General features: G+C 31.9%; 1 protein-coding gene across 7 annotated transcripts in view; it reads right to left on the bottom strand.

The window, feature by feature from the left end:
* The window catches only part of CPEB4 (cytoplasmic polyadenylation element binding protein 4), a 72,438-nt gene that overhangs the window by 15,347 nt on the left and 42,557 nt on the right, over nt 1-14,534 (bottom strand). For 3 of the 7 annotated variants that reach the window (XM_023506343.2, XM_031953675.1, XM_031953676.1), the window contains one exon: nt 2,563-2,586. The exons of the other annotated variants lie outside the window; for them this stretch is intronic. In XM_023506343.2, the coding sequence (XP_023362111.1) occupies nt 2,563-2,586 (24 nt within the window). The remainder of the gene's footprint in view (nt 1-2,562; nt 2,587-14,534) is intronic. 7 annotated transcript variants of the gene reach the window in all.

The raw sequence follows: 14,534 nt of genomic DNA, 5'->3' as shown, positions 1-14,534 counted from the left end.
GCTAACAGAAAAAGTATCCAGGGCCCCACATATAAACCATATGAAAAGCCCTAATTTGATAAAACTACTGTTCTTAGATTTCTTGAATAGAAAATAAATTTGTTTAAATGTGCTTTTAAATTTCCATCACCTTACATTCCTAATTCTTTGAGACAGGAAATGCAGTTATATAGAAGACTACTCAAATATTCCACTGGAATTTAGAAACTCCAGCTGGATTAAAGCAAAGTAAGAAGGGCACCTTTTTGTGACTGGCTGGCACTAAATGGCTAGTTATTTTGCCAGAACTCCACAGATATTGCCAACACAGATGTTCCTCTGGAATCTATTACTGGACAATTGGAACCTTGATCAGATGACGTTTTTCCAAAGACCCAAGATCACCAAAAAAACCCACCTTCATTATAAAATTATGTTTAAAATAAATAGCAATTCAATTATTTGGATAAGTGAACATTTTTTTTTAAATTTACCTTAATGGGATATAAGCAGAACACTTTGAGAAGGAGCTGCATGTGACTTGGCCTTGCCTCGTCTCATAAAATTAAGATTCTCTATATAACACCAAAGATTTTTCAACTGAATTATTTAACTGTTTTCTTAGTAGGAAATTTAATTCTAAAATGTGAACATTAAATTTATTATCTGAAAATTATTCAGAAGATATATGTAAAATGGCCAAAGAAATGTCTAACATTTGAATATTTGTTCGAAAGCCAAACAAAACATGTTTGAAACCACAAATAAAAATACTAAAATAGAAAAAAACAAACAAGATGCATTACAAGTAGATGTAGGCAAGTTTTGTTTTTGCCACTAGTAACCATGATAGTTTACTGTTAGAGGTCATGTAGTAAAATTTATTAATGGATTGAATTCCTAAGAGTACCATTAAAAGTATATTTTCTTTGTTGAAATAACCCAATGTCCTTTTGCTATAAATGTCTTCCTTTTAATTTTTTCTGTGTAAATTTGTATTCTAACAATCTATCCCATAATATCTGCTTTCTGGCGTTATTTATATGTGTAAAATAACTACACATTTATTTTTAGTTATTCTCATTATCTTTTGATTTTTTTTACATTAGCATAACTAAATAATTATTTAATACTCTATTAAAATTGTAAAACTAGAGATAAATAATATCAAAGTCATTTAAAGTCTTCCAGAAAAAAAAAAAAAAAAAACCTTCAAATATGCTCATTGATTGATATTTCTGGATATTTTTTCTAGTGTTTAATTAGCTGCATTCAAATCTGAGATCTACTCCATAGGATGAGAATAATTTGTTCAGCTCTTAATCTGGAAAACACTGAAAAATTATTTTAAAAAATAAGTAGTTTAAAAATAAGCAGTTAGATGGCACAGTGGATAGAGCACCAACCCTGAAGTCAGGAGGATCTGAGTTCAAATCCGACCTCAGACGTTTAATTCCTCCTAGCTGTGGGACCCTGGGCAAGTCACTTATTCTCAATTGCCTCAGAAAAAAAAAAGTAGTTGGACTAGGTATGGGAATATACACCTTTAATTCCAGCTACCACTTAAAGTAAGGATGGTAGATCACTCTGGTGATGCTCAGGAATTGTGAGCTACAATGAAGTAAAGCTGACTGAGGCATCTCTACCAATCCTGGCACAAAGTCCCCAGAAGAAAGAGGCCATCAGGCTACATAAGAAATAGCTTTAGATCAGAAATGGGTCAAAGGTCCCATACCAATCAGTAGTGGAATGAAGTAAGCATTGGCAGCACTTATGCTAAACAGGGAGACTAAATCTCAAGAAATAAAAATACACAAAGACATACACACACTCACACACACAGAGTTATGAAATTGCATACTGAATCAACTATAAAAGTATTGAATCAACCATAAAGGTACTTTAAGAACCCATTTTTATATATCTCAGATATTGTGACAAGAATGACATTTACATACATTTTATAATTTGCAGATCAACATGGGCACAGGGATAGAGGAAGAGACAGGATTGTACCTTAATTCAGAGCGTGGCCAATAGGGCTGCTTCAAAAGCCTACTGCTAAATTTTCAATGTGAGCATTTTTACACTTTGGAAATAGATAAACATATTACAAATGAGGGCTTAATTTGGTTTTGTTGAATTCTAGACTTGAGAAAGTAATGGGAAAATTTAATAATGTAGAATAAATTTAAATGTGATACACATACAAATTCATATTTTGGAAAGCTGACAGTATTATTGAATATAATTATTTTCTTTGTGAAAATAAATAATTTTGCAGAGTTAAAATGTACTATTATGGAAAAAATTTCTTTTCTCTTAAAATTGCTTTTGAAAATAAAGTAGAAATAAATTAGTAAATATAAGGATGATTAATTATCTTTAAAATTAATAACTTGCCATTCTGTTTTATACAATTAATTTAACTTACAAAAATTTCTCTCTCACATATTGCAGTACACAAACTAAGCTAAAATCAAAGTGAAATTTCCTCTTTTTTATAAGGTTACTAGGAACTAAGCAAATTTAGTGATGTCAGGATACAATTTATACATAAAAAGTTAAAAATAGTAATGTTACCTCGCCTTCTCCCATATGTCCTTGCTGCATGTCAAATGAGAGAAAAAAAACAATCTTTCAAACATTGTTATAAGTATCAAGTGTGCTTTCATCTCATGACTTGTGAAATTGCCATGACATGTTTGACCATATTTCTCACTCCTTAGCTGTAGTATCTCAAAATAATTTTGAACATTATGATTCAAATATGGGCATTAGTTTTAAAAAACACATTTTTGAAAAACAATTTTATATATCCCTCTAACCCACATACCTTAGGTTAAAAAAAATCATTAAGTCCTCATCAGCCATCTCTGCTTAATATAATCAAACATTCACATTAGAATTAAAAGTGTTCTTAATACTGCTCTTACTTTCCAACTTTTTTCACAGTTCCAAGCCCATTAAAAATTCAAGTGATATTACAGTACTTTATTCATATTTTCTGTCATGCAAGGTATCAGCAGTTTTCATTATAACCATAACTAATTCTAAATTGAATAATGAGAAAATACTGATAACTCCGAGGCTCAAATCACCCACCAAAATGTATTTTGTTCAATATTCTGAAATTCTTTGCTCCATCCACCCTACAACTATAATAGATAATAATAAAGTTCTAAATTACAGGGATTTATCTCAAAAAGGCTAATAATCAAGAAAGAAGCAAAGCAAGTTACTGAAAGTGATTAAGCAGCTCCCAAATATTTGAACTGAATGTACCTAACTAAGAGCCATTTATCCTTTTCTTAAAGACCTTAAAAGTGATGGGAGTGGTGAGAATAACCTCTCAAAGCAGCCTATTCCACCACAGGACAGCTCAATTTGATGGGGGAGAAGGGAGAAGGGGAAGTATTGCTTCTCTCTGAGATATCTTATTCTGAACATTGGAAACCATTGGCAAATACCACTACAATTTAATCTATTCCCAACAACCACCAAGAAATTGCAATCCTTTTAATTTATCCACAGAGCACGAGGCAACTTTTACCACTTTTAAAAGCAGCACCTTCAACTCACTTAGGCAACATAGGAAGTTTGGGACTTAGCAGGATTACAGAAGAATGTTTATTAACTACATTCTTAGAGTTTGACTATCCATATAAGCAACAGACAGGCATTTGTTTCCATTTATCTACTGAATAATATCAAATAAAATATATTAAATTGCACTAGGAGGTATTACGTTAAGGCTATTAAAGATTTTTAAAAATCACTTATAATAAAATACATTTTCCTCCATGGATAGATGATGCTGGGTTTTGTTAATAGGGAGGAAGAGAGGAAAATTAGAGAGAGAGGGAAGAAGGAAGGGTGGGAGAGACAAAGACAGAGGGACAGAGGGGAATGGAAGAGAAAAGAAAAAGAAAAAGAGGGGGGTGAGACAGAAAGGAGGGAGAGAGAGAAAGGGAGACAGAGAGAGGGGGGGAGAAAAGGAAGGAGGGAGGGAGAGAATATGAATTGAGCAAATTAAAACAAAATGAAGCTTACTGGTCAATTTTTAAGTCTGAAAATCGTTAACATATTTAATTACATCTTAAATTTAAGGGGAAAACAATTTTCTTTATTCCTCCCCTTTTTTTCTGTCAGGGAAACATAGTTGGAAAGATTTAAAACTCAAAGTATAAGCTAATCCATTCATATTCTAGTTTCAAACTCCAGAGAGTTTATTTAAAGCCAAATCAACTATGAAGTACTTGGATTCACAAATTTTAATTACTTAATCAAATTTTTAAGGGCTATGGAAGCAAACAGAAAGCCTGAATAAAAATAAGCTTTTCTAAACTATTTTACTATTAAGAATTCTTTCAATTTTCAATTATTTTAAAGATAAATACAGACCAGTAAAAGCATTTCCATCAAGAATAAAGACTAAACTAGAAAAATCTCAAAGTTCTGAACTACATAAAATAAAAACAATAAGCAAAATGACATAAAAATCCAGTGCTTAGTATTGTGCCTATTTTGCCTGTTTCAATTTATATTTAACACTAAAAAGTTAAGATATGCTTGTGATGTATTGGTCAACCTGTCATCTGGGGGAGAAGGAGAGGGGAAGGAGGTTAAAAATTGGAACAAAAGGTTGGCAACTGTCAATGCTGTAAAATTACCCATGCATATAACTTGTAAATAAAAAGCTATAATAAATTTTAAATAAAATTTATAATAAAATTTAAATAATTAAAAAAATATGCTTGTGAAATATTTGGCAATATTTTTTCCCAAAAACTAATCATTCCAAACTTACAACTGTCAAGTGCTTCTTTCTTGTCTCTTAACAGAAAATACTGCATATCTAGCAAACAGAAAGGCTGAAGCCATATTTATATTCTATTAAATACTTATTATTTGCTTTGAGGATATCCTTTTTGAGAGAGTGAGAACATTCTAGTTAAATATCAGCTGAAAAACTCTACTCAAGAAATGCAACTACTAAAAAAAAATCATCATCCCAACACCAAGCCTAAAAATCCCACAAATTTCATCAATTAGAACTGGTGATACCTTTTGAATAATAATTAGGCCTTTCTTCCATTATCCATAAATTTTTTTTTAAACTCCTTAACAACTTAACTTTTTATACAAATTTAATTTTGGCAATAATTATGACTGAAATTCAATATAAATTTATATCATATCTAAGAATTTCTGATAAATAACATCACAAAATGGATACAAAACACTTAAATTAAGACTTTATATTATTTTGTAGTCAGTCAATGAACATTTATTTGGTATTTACCATGTGCCTAGCACTATGCTAAGGAACACAAAATAAGGCAAAAGACAGTTTATGCTATCAAAAAGCTCACAGTCTAATGGAGGGGACAAGATGCAAACGATATCATATAACAAGGTACACAAGATAAAACAGAATAAGGCCGCAGAATTAAAGGGGATCAGGAAAAGTTTTCTGTAGAATTTGGGATTCAGCTGGGACATGAACAAGAAAGGGAAAGATGAACACAAAGAGTATTTCAGGTACTGTGGACAACTAAAGCAAATGCCTGGAGTTGGAAGATGAAGTATCTTGTTTGAGGAACAGCAAAGAGGCCAGTGTCACTGAATCACAGAATAGATGATAAATGCATTGTGTAAAAAGGCTGAAAAAGTAGGAGGGGGTCAGGTTATTGAGTCCTGTTTTTTTTTTTTTTTTTTTTTTTTTAAAGAGGATTTTATATTTGATCTGGAGATGAGAGCACTACAAGTTTACTGATGGAGGGAGGGAAGTAGGGAAAAAGTGGTGTGTGTGTACACGTGCACACATGTGCATGCCCATGTGTGGCATGAGAGACATAGTCAGACCCAAATTGGATAATCTTGGGAGTGGGAGGAGGGTTATGAGTATATTCAGGCTATTCTATTATCTAGACCTCATCTCAGCTCCTTCTCCACTATTCATCCCTTCCCTCTTACCAATGTAGACAAAGGCTAGATAGTTTAGTGTAAAGACTCATCTTGAATTTAAAGAGTACAAAGAGATTTCATTAAAATATTTCAAAGAACTCACTCTAAGGATTAAGAAACATTACTGTAGTCAAATAAATATAATCATAGATTGGGAATTGGGAGTTGAGACAGATCACTTGTTACACCCCTTCTTTTTACAGATGAATGAGCTGAAGCACAGAGAAATGAATAGACTTACCTAAAGTCACACTTTGAATTTAATGCTTTTTCCATTATACCATACTATTTTAGGAAGAGAAGGTGACTAACCAGAAAGCCAGAGAGACCAATTAATTACAGAACAAAACTGCATATGTGGAAAGAAAGGACAAACTAGACACAATGTCATTTTTAAAAGGTCACAATACAAAAATGCATTAAATTCCTTGAAAATAAAATCAATTACTTAACAGAAAATGTCCATATGAAACTCATTTTTTAAAGATATCAATGTTGAATCTTTTGTAAAGCAAACAATTAAGGTGATTCATAATGAACCTATACTGTTATGTTTAAAAATTTGGATTTTTACTTCTATGGGCTTGACTTCAAATAAAATGCACGTGCATTAGTTTAGTACTATGATGTTCCATGAGCAAATCATGCCAATCAAATGCCTTCTTGAAGGTAAGATATAAACTAATTAGTAGAGCTCTACTTGTTTGAGAGCATAGGGAATAAAATTTGGAGTAAAAATTATCATTTTGTATACTATATTCTCTCCATACTTTGTCCTAAGATTATATTACAAGATCCTTGAGGATAAAATCATACTTAATTCTTACATTTGACTGAAGGGGTTTGTCAACTTGACTTAAAAAATATTATTTTGAAAATTAAGTTTCAATATTATTTTGTTTGTAACATTATGTACTTCATCTTATATAACTAAAACATCATTTGAAAAGAGGTCCCTAATTTTCACCAAATTGACAAAAAAGTTCCGTAACACAAAATAGGGTTAAGAACCTCTGTTCCAGAACACCAGAAGCACACATACTATATATATATATATAGGTTCAGTGAATTCCTCTTGACCAAAATCATTCTTTTTTTAAAAGCACTTTTCCCAATAAGCTTCTAACCCTCTTACTGCAGACATAAACTATTTCACCTAATGGAATGCTACTTTGTACTTAATCTTATAGTGATGTCTTATTAGTTTCCCCACAAAAATTTTTTACTTAATGATTCAAAATGCTCTAAAATAGAAGCAAAGAAATATAGCGCATGTCTGTCGATTTATCTATCTATCTATCTATCTAACATTTAAGTAATATTTTTGATTTTATAAATTTTAGAATAGCCAATTTTGTAAAGGAAACCTGGTAAAATAAAACAGAGAACAGGAGAACAGGAGAACAACAAAATATACTCCCTTAGCACCCACATGTAAGGACTTTTGCTTTTCCACAGAGGCAGGAAAAATCTTACAGCTCTCTATTGTAGACAATACTACATAAAATATACTACTAAAATATAAAAATAATAAAACTAATAGAAAATGAACATTCAGCTCACCCTGATCCTTCTGGAAGTACCTAGGACTTCAAAAAACATCCCTGACTTCAAAAAGTGATTTAAAAAAGTCATTATATTTCTCTCTTGGGGAAAGATAGGGCCACAGATTCTTAGTGAAGTCTAAAACAGAACTACTGCAGTTAATGTATTCATGTTATAGAATCAGAATTGGAAGAAATCTTAAGTGTTCTTGGTTGAACTTGTATCTCCATAGTATAAAGGCTAGAAACACTTTATGAAGTCTGTTTTTTTAGGTTCTTGAAATCCTTTTCCTTTAAAGTCTGAAGGGGCTACTTACTCTATGATATATTCAATTCAAAGAGATCTGGCTCTTCTTCAGGTTTAACTGGGGAAAGCTTGACTCTGATTTGATGGAATCCTATTTTCCCTTCTACTTCTCCATTAGACTATGAGGATCTTGACAGCAGAGTTTTTTTTTTTTTTTAAATCAGTTTTTTATCTTTGCAATCTTAGTAACCAGCACAGAATTTAAATAACCAGCACTAGAAGATATTTAGTAATAAACATTTGATGACTTTAACCGCATGCAGAATCCCTTTCCAAATTCTAAATAGCACATATTTAGTTGGTTGTACTTTCATAATTTTTCAAATTTTCTTCATCTACTTTTCTCCATCTGTATCCCACTAGTCATCTTTAAAGAATTGCAAATCAACATCTTTAAATATCTGGAAAGTTTTGACTTCTTATATTGCTAAAAGCAAAGAAAAAAACCCAACACAGTGAATCATAGTAAGCTTGTTTTTTCGAGATTTCTATTTTTTCAAAATAACACAGAAATAAATGAATATCAATACTGTAAAGAGCATATTCAACATTGTCTTTAGAAATTTCCGAAGGCATATGGTAGAAATGTTTGGAAGCTAATGATTTAGTATATGAGAAAGAAAAAGAAAAAAGCACTTTGATTACTCTGAAAACAGCTATCTTTTATCTGCTCATCTTTAAACCCAGAATACAATATAAACTGTTGATAACCAAATTAACAATGCAAAAAACATAAATTAAATTATATAATCACAGAATCTCAGAAGCTATCTAGGTTGGTCCATGTATATGTACAGGAACACTATAATATCCCTAACAAGTGATCATTCAGTCTTTCTTTGTTGACTTTTAAGGAAGGAGAATAGAGAAGTAACCTATGCCAATACTGAATAATTAACTATAAGGAAATTTTTCTTTTCTTTATTACGTCAAAATCTAAATCTGCTTCTTGACAACTTAATATCCATTGCTCCTAATTTTTCTGTCCTCTGGGGCCAAGTTGAGCAAATCTAATAAGTCTTTTATATAACAATCTTTCAATTATTTGAGGCTAGCCCACTTTCTTTTTTCTAAGCTAAACATTAAGCAAGATGCATTTCTTTAATGCCTACTTTGTGCCTGGTACTATGCTAAGTCCCTATTCTCCACAGAATTCAGAATATGCTGACTATCCTCAATTCCTTCCTTGAGCCCCTTCTACTTAACTACCCCCAGTTTTTTCAAATGTTAACTTCTCAAAATGGTTACATGTTAATAATACTAACTAGCTACTCTATATTTTCATTAAAAAAAAAAAAAGAATTAAACTTAAATTGAACCATACAAGACTTGGAATATAAGGAAAAATTAGGAGAACAATATCTATAAATTAGAGGGATAGCCTGAAAATCAATTTCTCCAGACCAATTTAGAAACATAGTTTTCCCTAAAAACTCTGGTGACTTCAAAGCCACTTTTGTTTTTATTGTTTTATCAACTATAACATTCATTTTCCCATCTCTTTCCCTACTTCAAAATTCTACTAAAGAATCTTGACACCGTTTGTTCATTGAAGATTCTGTAACTCAAATAATGATAATTTCACGTTTCCTTAGAGTCTACATAACCTCTACTTATACAAGTTCTTTATAATACCTATAAAGTTTTTCTAAACTAAATGAATAGAAATTCTTCTAAGTACAATCTACAGTTTCATTCATAGTATTATACTATTATATGTTAAACTCTGTTGAATATGATTCAGGCAAATCTTATGAAGCATTAAATGGTTTCACAAAAATATGTTAAGTGGAAAAACAGAATCTGGTAAATTCCAAAGGAACAATAATGGATAACCTATCACTAAAGGATGACTTTACAATTTTATATTAAGATTTATCTAATCATGTTTCTTCAGGTCAAGTCATTCATTTAACACTCATTTTATAGACACAGCATAAAGCAATACTCTCAATACTACCCCTTAAAAGCTACCAGCCATATAGTATCTAATGGTTCAATGACTTTAGTTAATTGTGGCAGAGAAGGCAGTTTGGTGATTTGATAAGTTACAAAAATATTGAGTTGATTTGAAATAACATTGGTCAGGACTAATTAGAGAATGCTCAAAAGCTCAACAGTAAACAGAAAGTACTGATCTCCTTCCAGCTTCAAGGGTTCCTGGCTATATTTTAAAAAATAATGAAAACACAGAAAAAGTACATAGCAGTATAAAAACAAAATAACTTTTTACAAGTGGATACATTGAACAAATGATTTTTTTTTACTTTTTGTTTAAGTTATACTAGTAATGTAGTATCTACCTTTTTCTACAGTGTCAGTGTTGATTTTAAAACGAAACTGAAAATGAGGTGGTTGGACTAGATGGTCTCTTTTCCAATTCTGAAATCTCATGAATTCATAACTCTAAAATCCAGGTCAACAGGTTCTTCTCCATGATTGACTCTAGGTATGCTAGTTTGTTTGATTGTTCTGAAATAAATGTCAAGATTAGGAGGAGTAAACTAGCATAAAAAATTTAGAACAGCTCTGTTAGAACAGAACAAGCATTTATTAAGGACCTACATGCTAGATATCGTGCTAAATGTTTTATAAACATTATTTCATCTGAAAAAGTCAAGTGTTTCTAACATAAGACCAAAGGCCTAAAAGGCTAGCAGTACAAAAGGAAAAAATATTTTCTTAATAGAGAATAAGCAAGTGGCTTTTCATTAAGAAAAACACAAAACCCAACTTAGCCTTTGTGAAAAACAGTTAACAAAAGTTAAGCTTCCACTTATCTTACTGTTTCTTAGTGCTAGTTTACAGAATGAAATACTTTTATCTCATATAAGTGCAAGTATTTGTTATCTTGATTTTACAGACAAACAATAGTTAAATACTTATTAAGAAATCTACCATGTGGAAAAACACTGCTAAGAATTAAATGGAATACAAGAAGAGAATATTGTGATTATAATTATATTTCAGAGCCTGGATTCAAACTCAAGACTTCTAATTCAAAGTCCAGTTTCCACAACATAACTACTATCTAATAATAGCTGGCACTTAAATAGCACTTTATGACAGAGATGGGAAACTACAACTGTGATTTTTTTAAAAAACAATTTTAAAAACTCACAAGTGAGGAAATCTCCCTCTACCAATTCAGGTAAGCACTTTTTCTGTACCTTCTATTCTTAGAAGATTGAATGAGTATTCCCACAAACTGAGATCTGAGAAACACCTTAATTAGAAAGGCCAAAGTACTTATTCCATTATAGGCCATCAATTTTTATCATGAACTCTGTCTCCCTACTGAACTCCAATGACTCTGAAGGAGAGAGTGAGCTTAACAAGGCATAGTTCTACCTCACTCAAATCTAATTCAGCAGGAAGTCAAGATATCACTGGTGATAGCATTGGTCCTCTGAGAATCGAAGATAAACTTTAAGTGATAAAGGCCAAAATATGTCAAGTATTGTATGGGATAGACTGAGTCAAGACTTCTCATAAGAATGTGGCTTTGACCTATGTCCCAATTGTGACTTTGCAATAACAAGTTGAGCTGTTCAATTATCTTACATAAATAAACATTTCCCCCCCCCCCCCCCCTTTCATTAGCATTTAAGTACCTAATATGATAAAGTGTGTTCTGGGATCTAGATTTAGTCTCTGGATAAACTAGAACTCTCCAGTCAATGGGAGAAAAGACCAGAGGTTGGGGTGGGGACTTTTGGTTAAATATATAATCCTGTGTTTGCAGATTGCACTTTGCACTCCTGTACTGACACTTTGCTGAGAGCTGCTCTTTCTCTCAGGATCGAAATAAGTTACTTTTTGCTTTTCTTACTCTAAGTCTCAGATTTTAATTTGGGTTCACTGTCCCACATAAGTACGAAGAAAAATGAAGCCTTCCTTATGCTTTGATAATGATACAAACAGTATAATCAGCTTCTAAAAACTAAGAATTGTTAACAATTAGATCCAATTTGATGTTAAAATAAAAATGTGATATTGTATAAAGCCATATATGTGAAACTAGAAATACTACAATAATGATACTACAATTACTTTGATAATTCAGGAATCTTTGATTTCATGAGTATGGTTATCACCTCCAACACAGAGAACAAACCCTCAAATTATCATGAGTGGTTGTAGATGAGAAAATGTATTACTTGGTAGACAATCTTTTAGAGGCAATACCACTGTGTTTTTTAAGGCTTTGCCTTAAAAGTAAGCTAGATAAGAGACAAAAGTCCATACTTTAACTTTTCCAGTGTGTAGGATTTGATCAAGCTTGTGATCTGCCTTTGGGAAAGAAACCACTCTAATACTACCCCCTCCTGAGAATCAGCTCCAGTAAGCTCCAGTAGCTCCTTATCACCTCCAGAATCAAATATAAAATTTCCTTTGCCTTATCCCTCCATAAACTGGTTCTTCTTTTCTTTCCAGGTTTCTTAAAACGTATTCCCCCTCTATGAGTTCTAAGATCCAATAGTACTGGGTTTTTTCTGCTGTTCCTTAAATAAGTTCATTTTCTGATTCTCGTTATTTTTCACCAGTTGTCTTCCAAGCTTGGAATCTCTCCCTCCTCATCTCTGCTTCCTGGCTTCCATTTTCAGTTAAAATTCCAACTTTTTCAAGAAGCTTTTCCTTATCCCCTTAAAGCTTTCTTCTGAGATGACCTACAGTTTATCAGGTATACATCTTTTGTACATAACTGTTTACTGTTATCTCTTCCATATAAAGTGAGCTCCTTAAAGGCAGGGAGTATTGTGGTCTTTTTTTGAATCCCCAAGGCTTTGTTCTGAGCTCTGCACATAAGTAACCTGAACAATGCTTGATCAGCTTGACCTGATTAGTATTATTGGGGGACAGAAGGATGGAGGGAGAAGGGGAAAAGACAGCTTACTTTCTTGTTATTTAATGCTCCATAAGTTAAGAGATCACAAAACCTACATAAAATTTTACTAACAGCAACACTTACATAATGCCTTCAAACTCTGTAAAACTCTTTACATATTTTATTATTTAAGTCTCAAAACAGTCCTATGAGGTTCATACTATAACAATTAATATGCCTATTTTTTACAGATGAGGAAACTGCAACTCTGTAAACCTAAGTTGGACTTGACTTGATAAAGTTATCTATCTAAAACTGTGTGTGACAGGATACAAATCCGGGTGTTCTAGACTTTTGAGATCTGTAATCAAATCATCTATCTACTATATCATGTTGCTTCTCTAGTAGCATTTAGCAATAGCTAGTTATTATACAATGATTCAATAATAAGATTTTCTATACATACATTTCTAATTTTAAGCACAGTGAACTGCAACAAAACTATTTAATCGTGAGACACAAAGAAATTTAGGGCTTCAAGGTACCTTAAAAACGAGCTAGTATTACTTACAGATGAGGAAACTGAAGATGAAATTCAAATCCAACATTTACTTAGCACTTTTTATGTCCAAAAAGCACTAAGAGATACCCCAAGATGACATAGCAAATTTGTAGCAGAGCTAAATATAGAATTCTTTAAACATGTATGTCCATTAGGTCACATTATTTTCTGTTTAATCAAGAGAAAAATAGATCTATAATCAACTAATGGAACTATAAACTCATATTCCATAAAGAAAATGAGAAAAAAGCTATAATTTTACCTACCATCGTTTTTTACTAAATAATAATATTAGGAACTTTACAGAGCAAATAAAAACAGTTCGTCCTCCAAAAGTGAAGATTAGATACTTAAATTTATTTTAAATTGCCTTACTAGGAGCTCTCTATAACAGGGAAATTATAGCTCAAGTCTCCTTTCGGGAAATTATTCAGCTCTAGTCTCCTTTCACTTCTTTCCCCCCAAAAAACTTTTATATTGTGTATAAACAAATGGAATAAGTTCTTTTGGGGGAGGAGAGAATGAAGAAAACAAAGCAATTGTTTGTAGGCTTGGTGGGGATAGCATTTAAATGCCAAAAGAAGAGAGAATTTGGTGAGCAAGGAAATACCCCTGTGCCTTGGCTTCCACTTTTTTTTATGTCTTTAATGTCCTTTCAATACCTAATATTTAACAGCTAATGTTCATGTAGAGTTTTAAGGTTTGCAAAGTGCTTTACATATATTATTTCATTTCCCTATTTAATTCCTAACCATTCTTTAAAATCCAATTTAATAAAACTTACTCCATCATAACCCTTTCAAAGGCATTTAATTATAAAATACTAGACATGTGATTTTATTGGTACAGAGAATGCAAAATGAGGAAATGCCAAAGATCTTACCTGCAACTCTCTAAAACCACAAAAGATTTTCTCCTTATCCTCAATCTATTTCTTAAAATCTACAGTTTTGGATGAGATAAAAAACAACAGTGTTTTTCACTTTTCTAGAATGAAGAATCATACCTACTCTGGAACACCTGTATGCTTTTTTCCACCACTCTTACAAAGAAGAGAAGAAAAAAAAAAAAAAAAAAAAAAAAAAAAGAAGAAGAGGAGGAGCAGGAGGAAGAAGAGAAAGACCAAGAGGAAGATGAAGAGAGAAAGAGAACCTGTTGTCCAGGAGGTAGAATGTATATTCCACTGGTGATTCCCTGAATCATCAGGGTTCTATAAGGGTTTTTTTTTGTTTTTTTCTTTTTTTTTAATCATACTATTTCACTAAGATTTCACTAAGAATTTGTGATACCACCTACATGAAATGGATAGATTCAAAAGAGTGAGTGAGGAGAGGATTTCTCCAG

This window comes from Sarcophilus harrisii, chromosome 2 (genome assembly GCF_902635505.1).
Source record: "Sarcophilus harrisii chromosome 2, mSarHar1.11, whole genome shotgun sequence".
Classification (NCBI taxonomy): Eukaryota; Metazoa; Chordata; class Mammalia; order Dasyuromorphia; family Dasyuridae; genus Sarcophilus; species Sarcophilus harrisii.
This window is presented reverse-complemented; position numbering and strand designations above follow the sequence as displayed.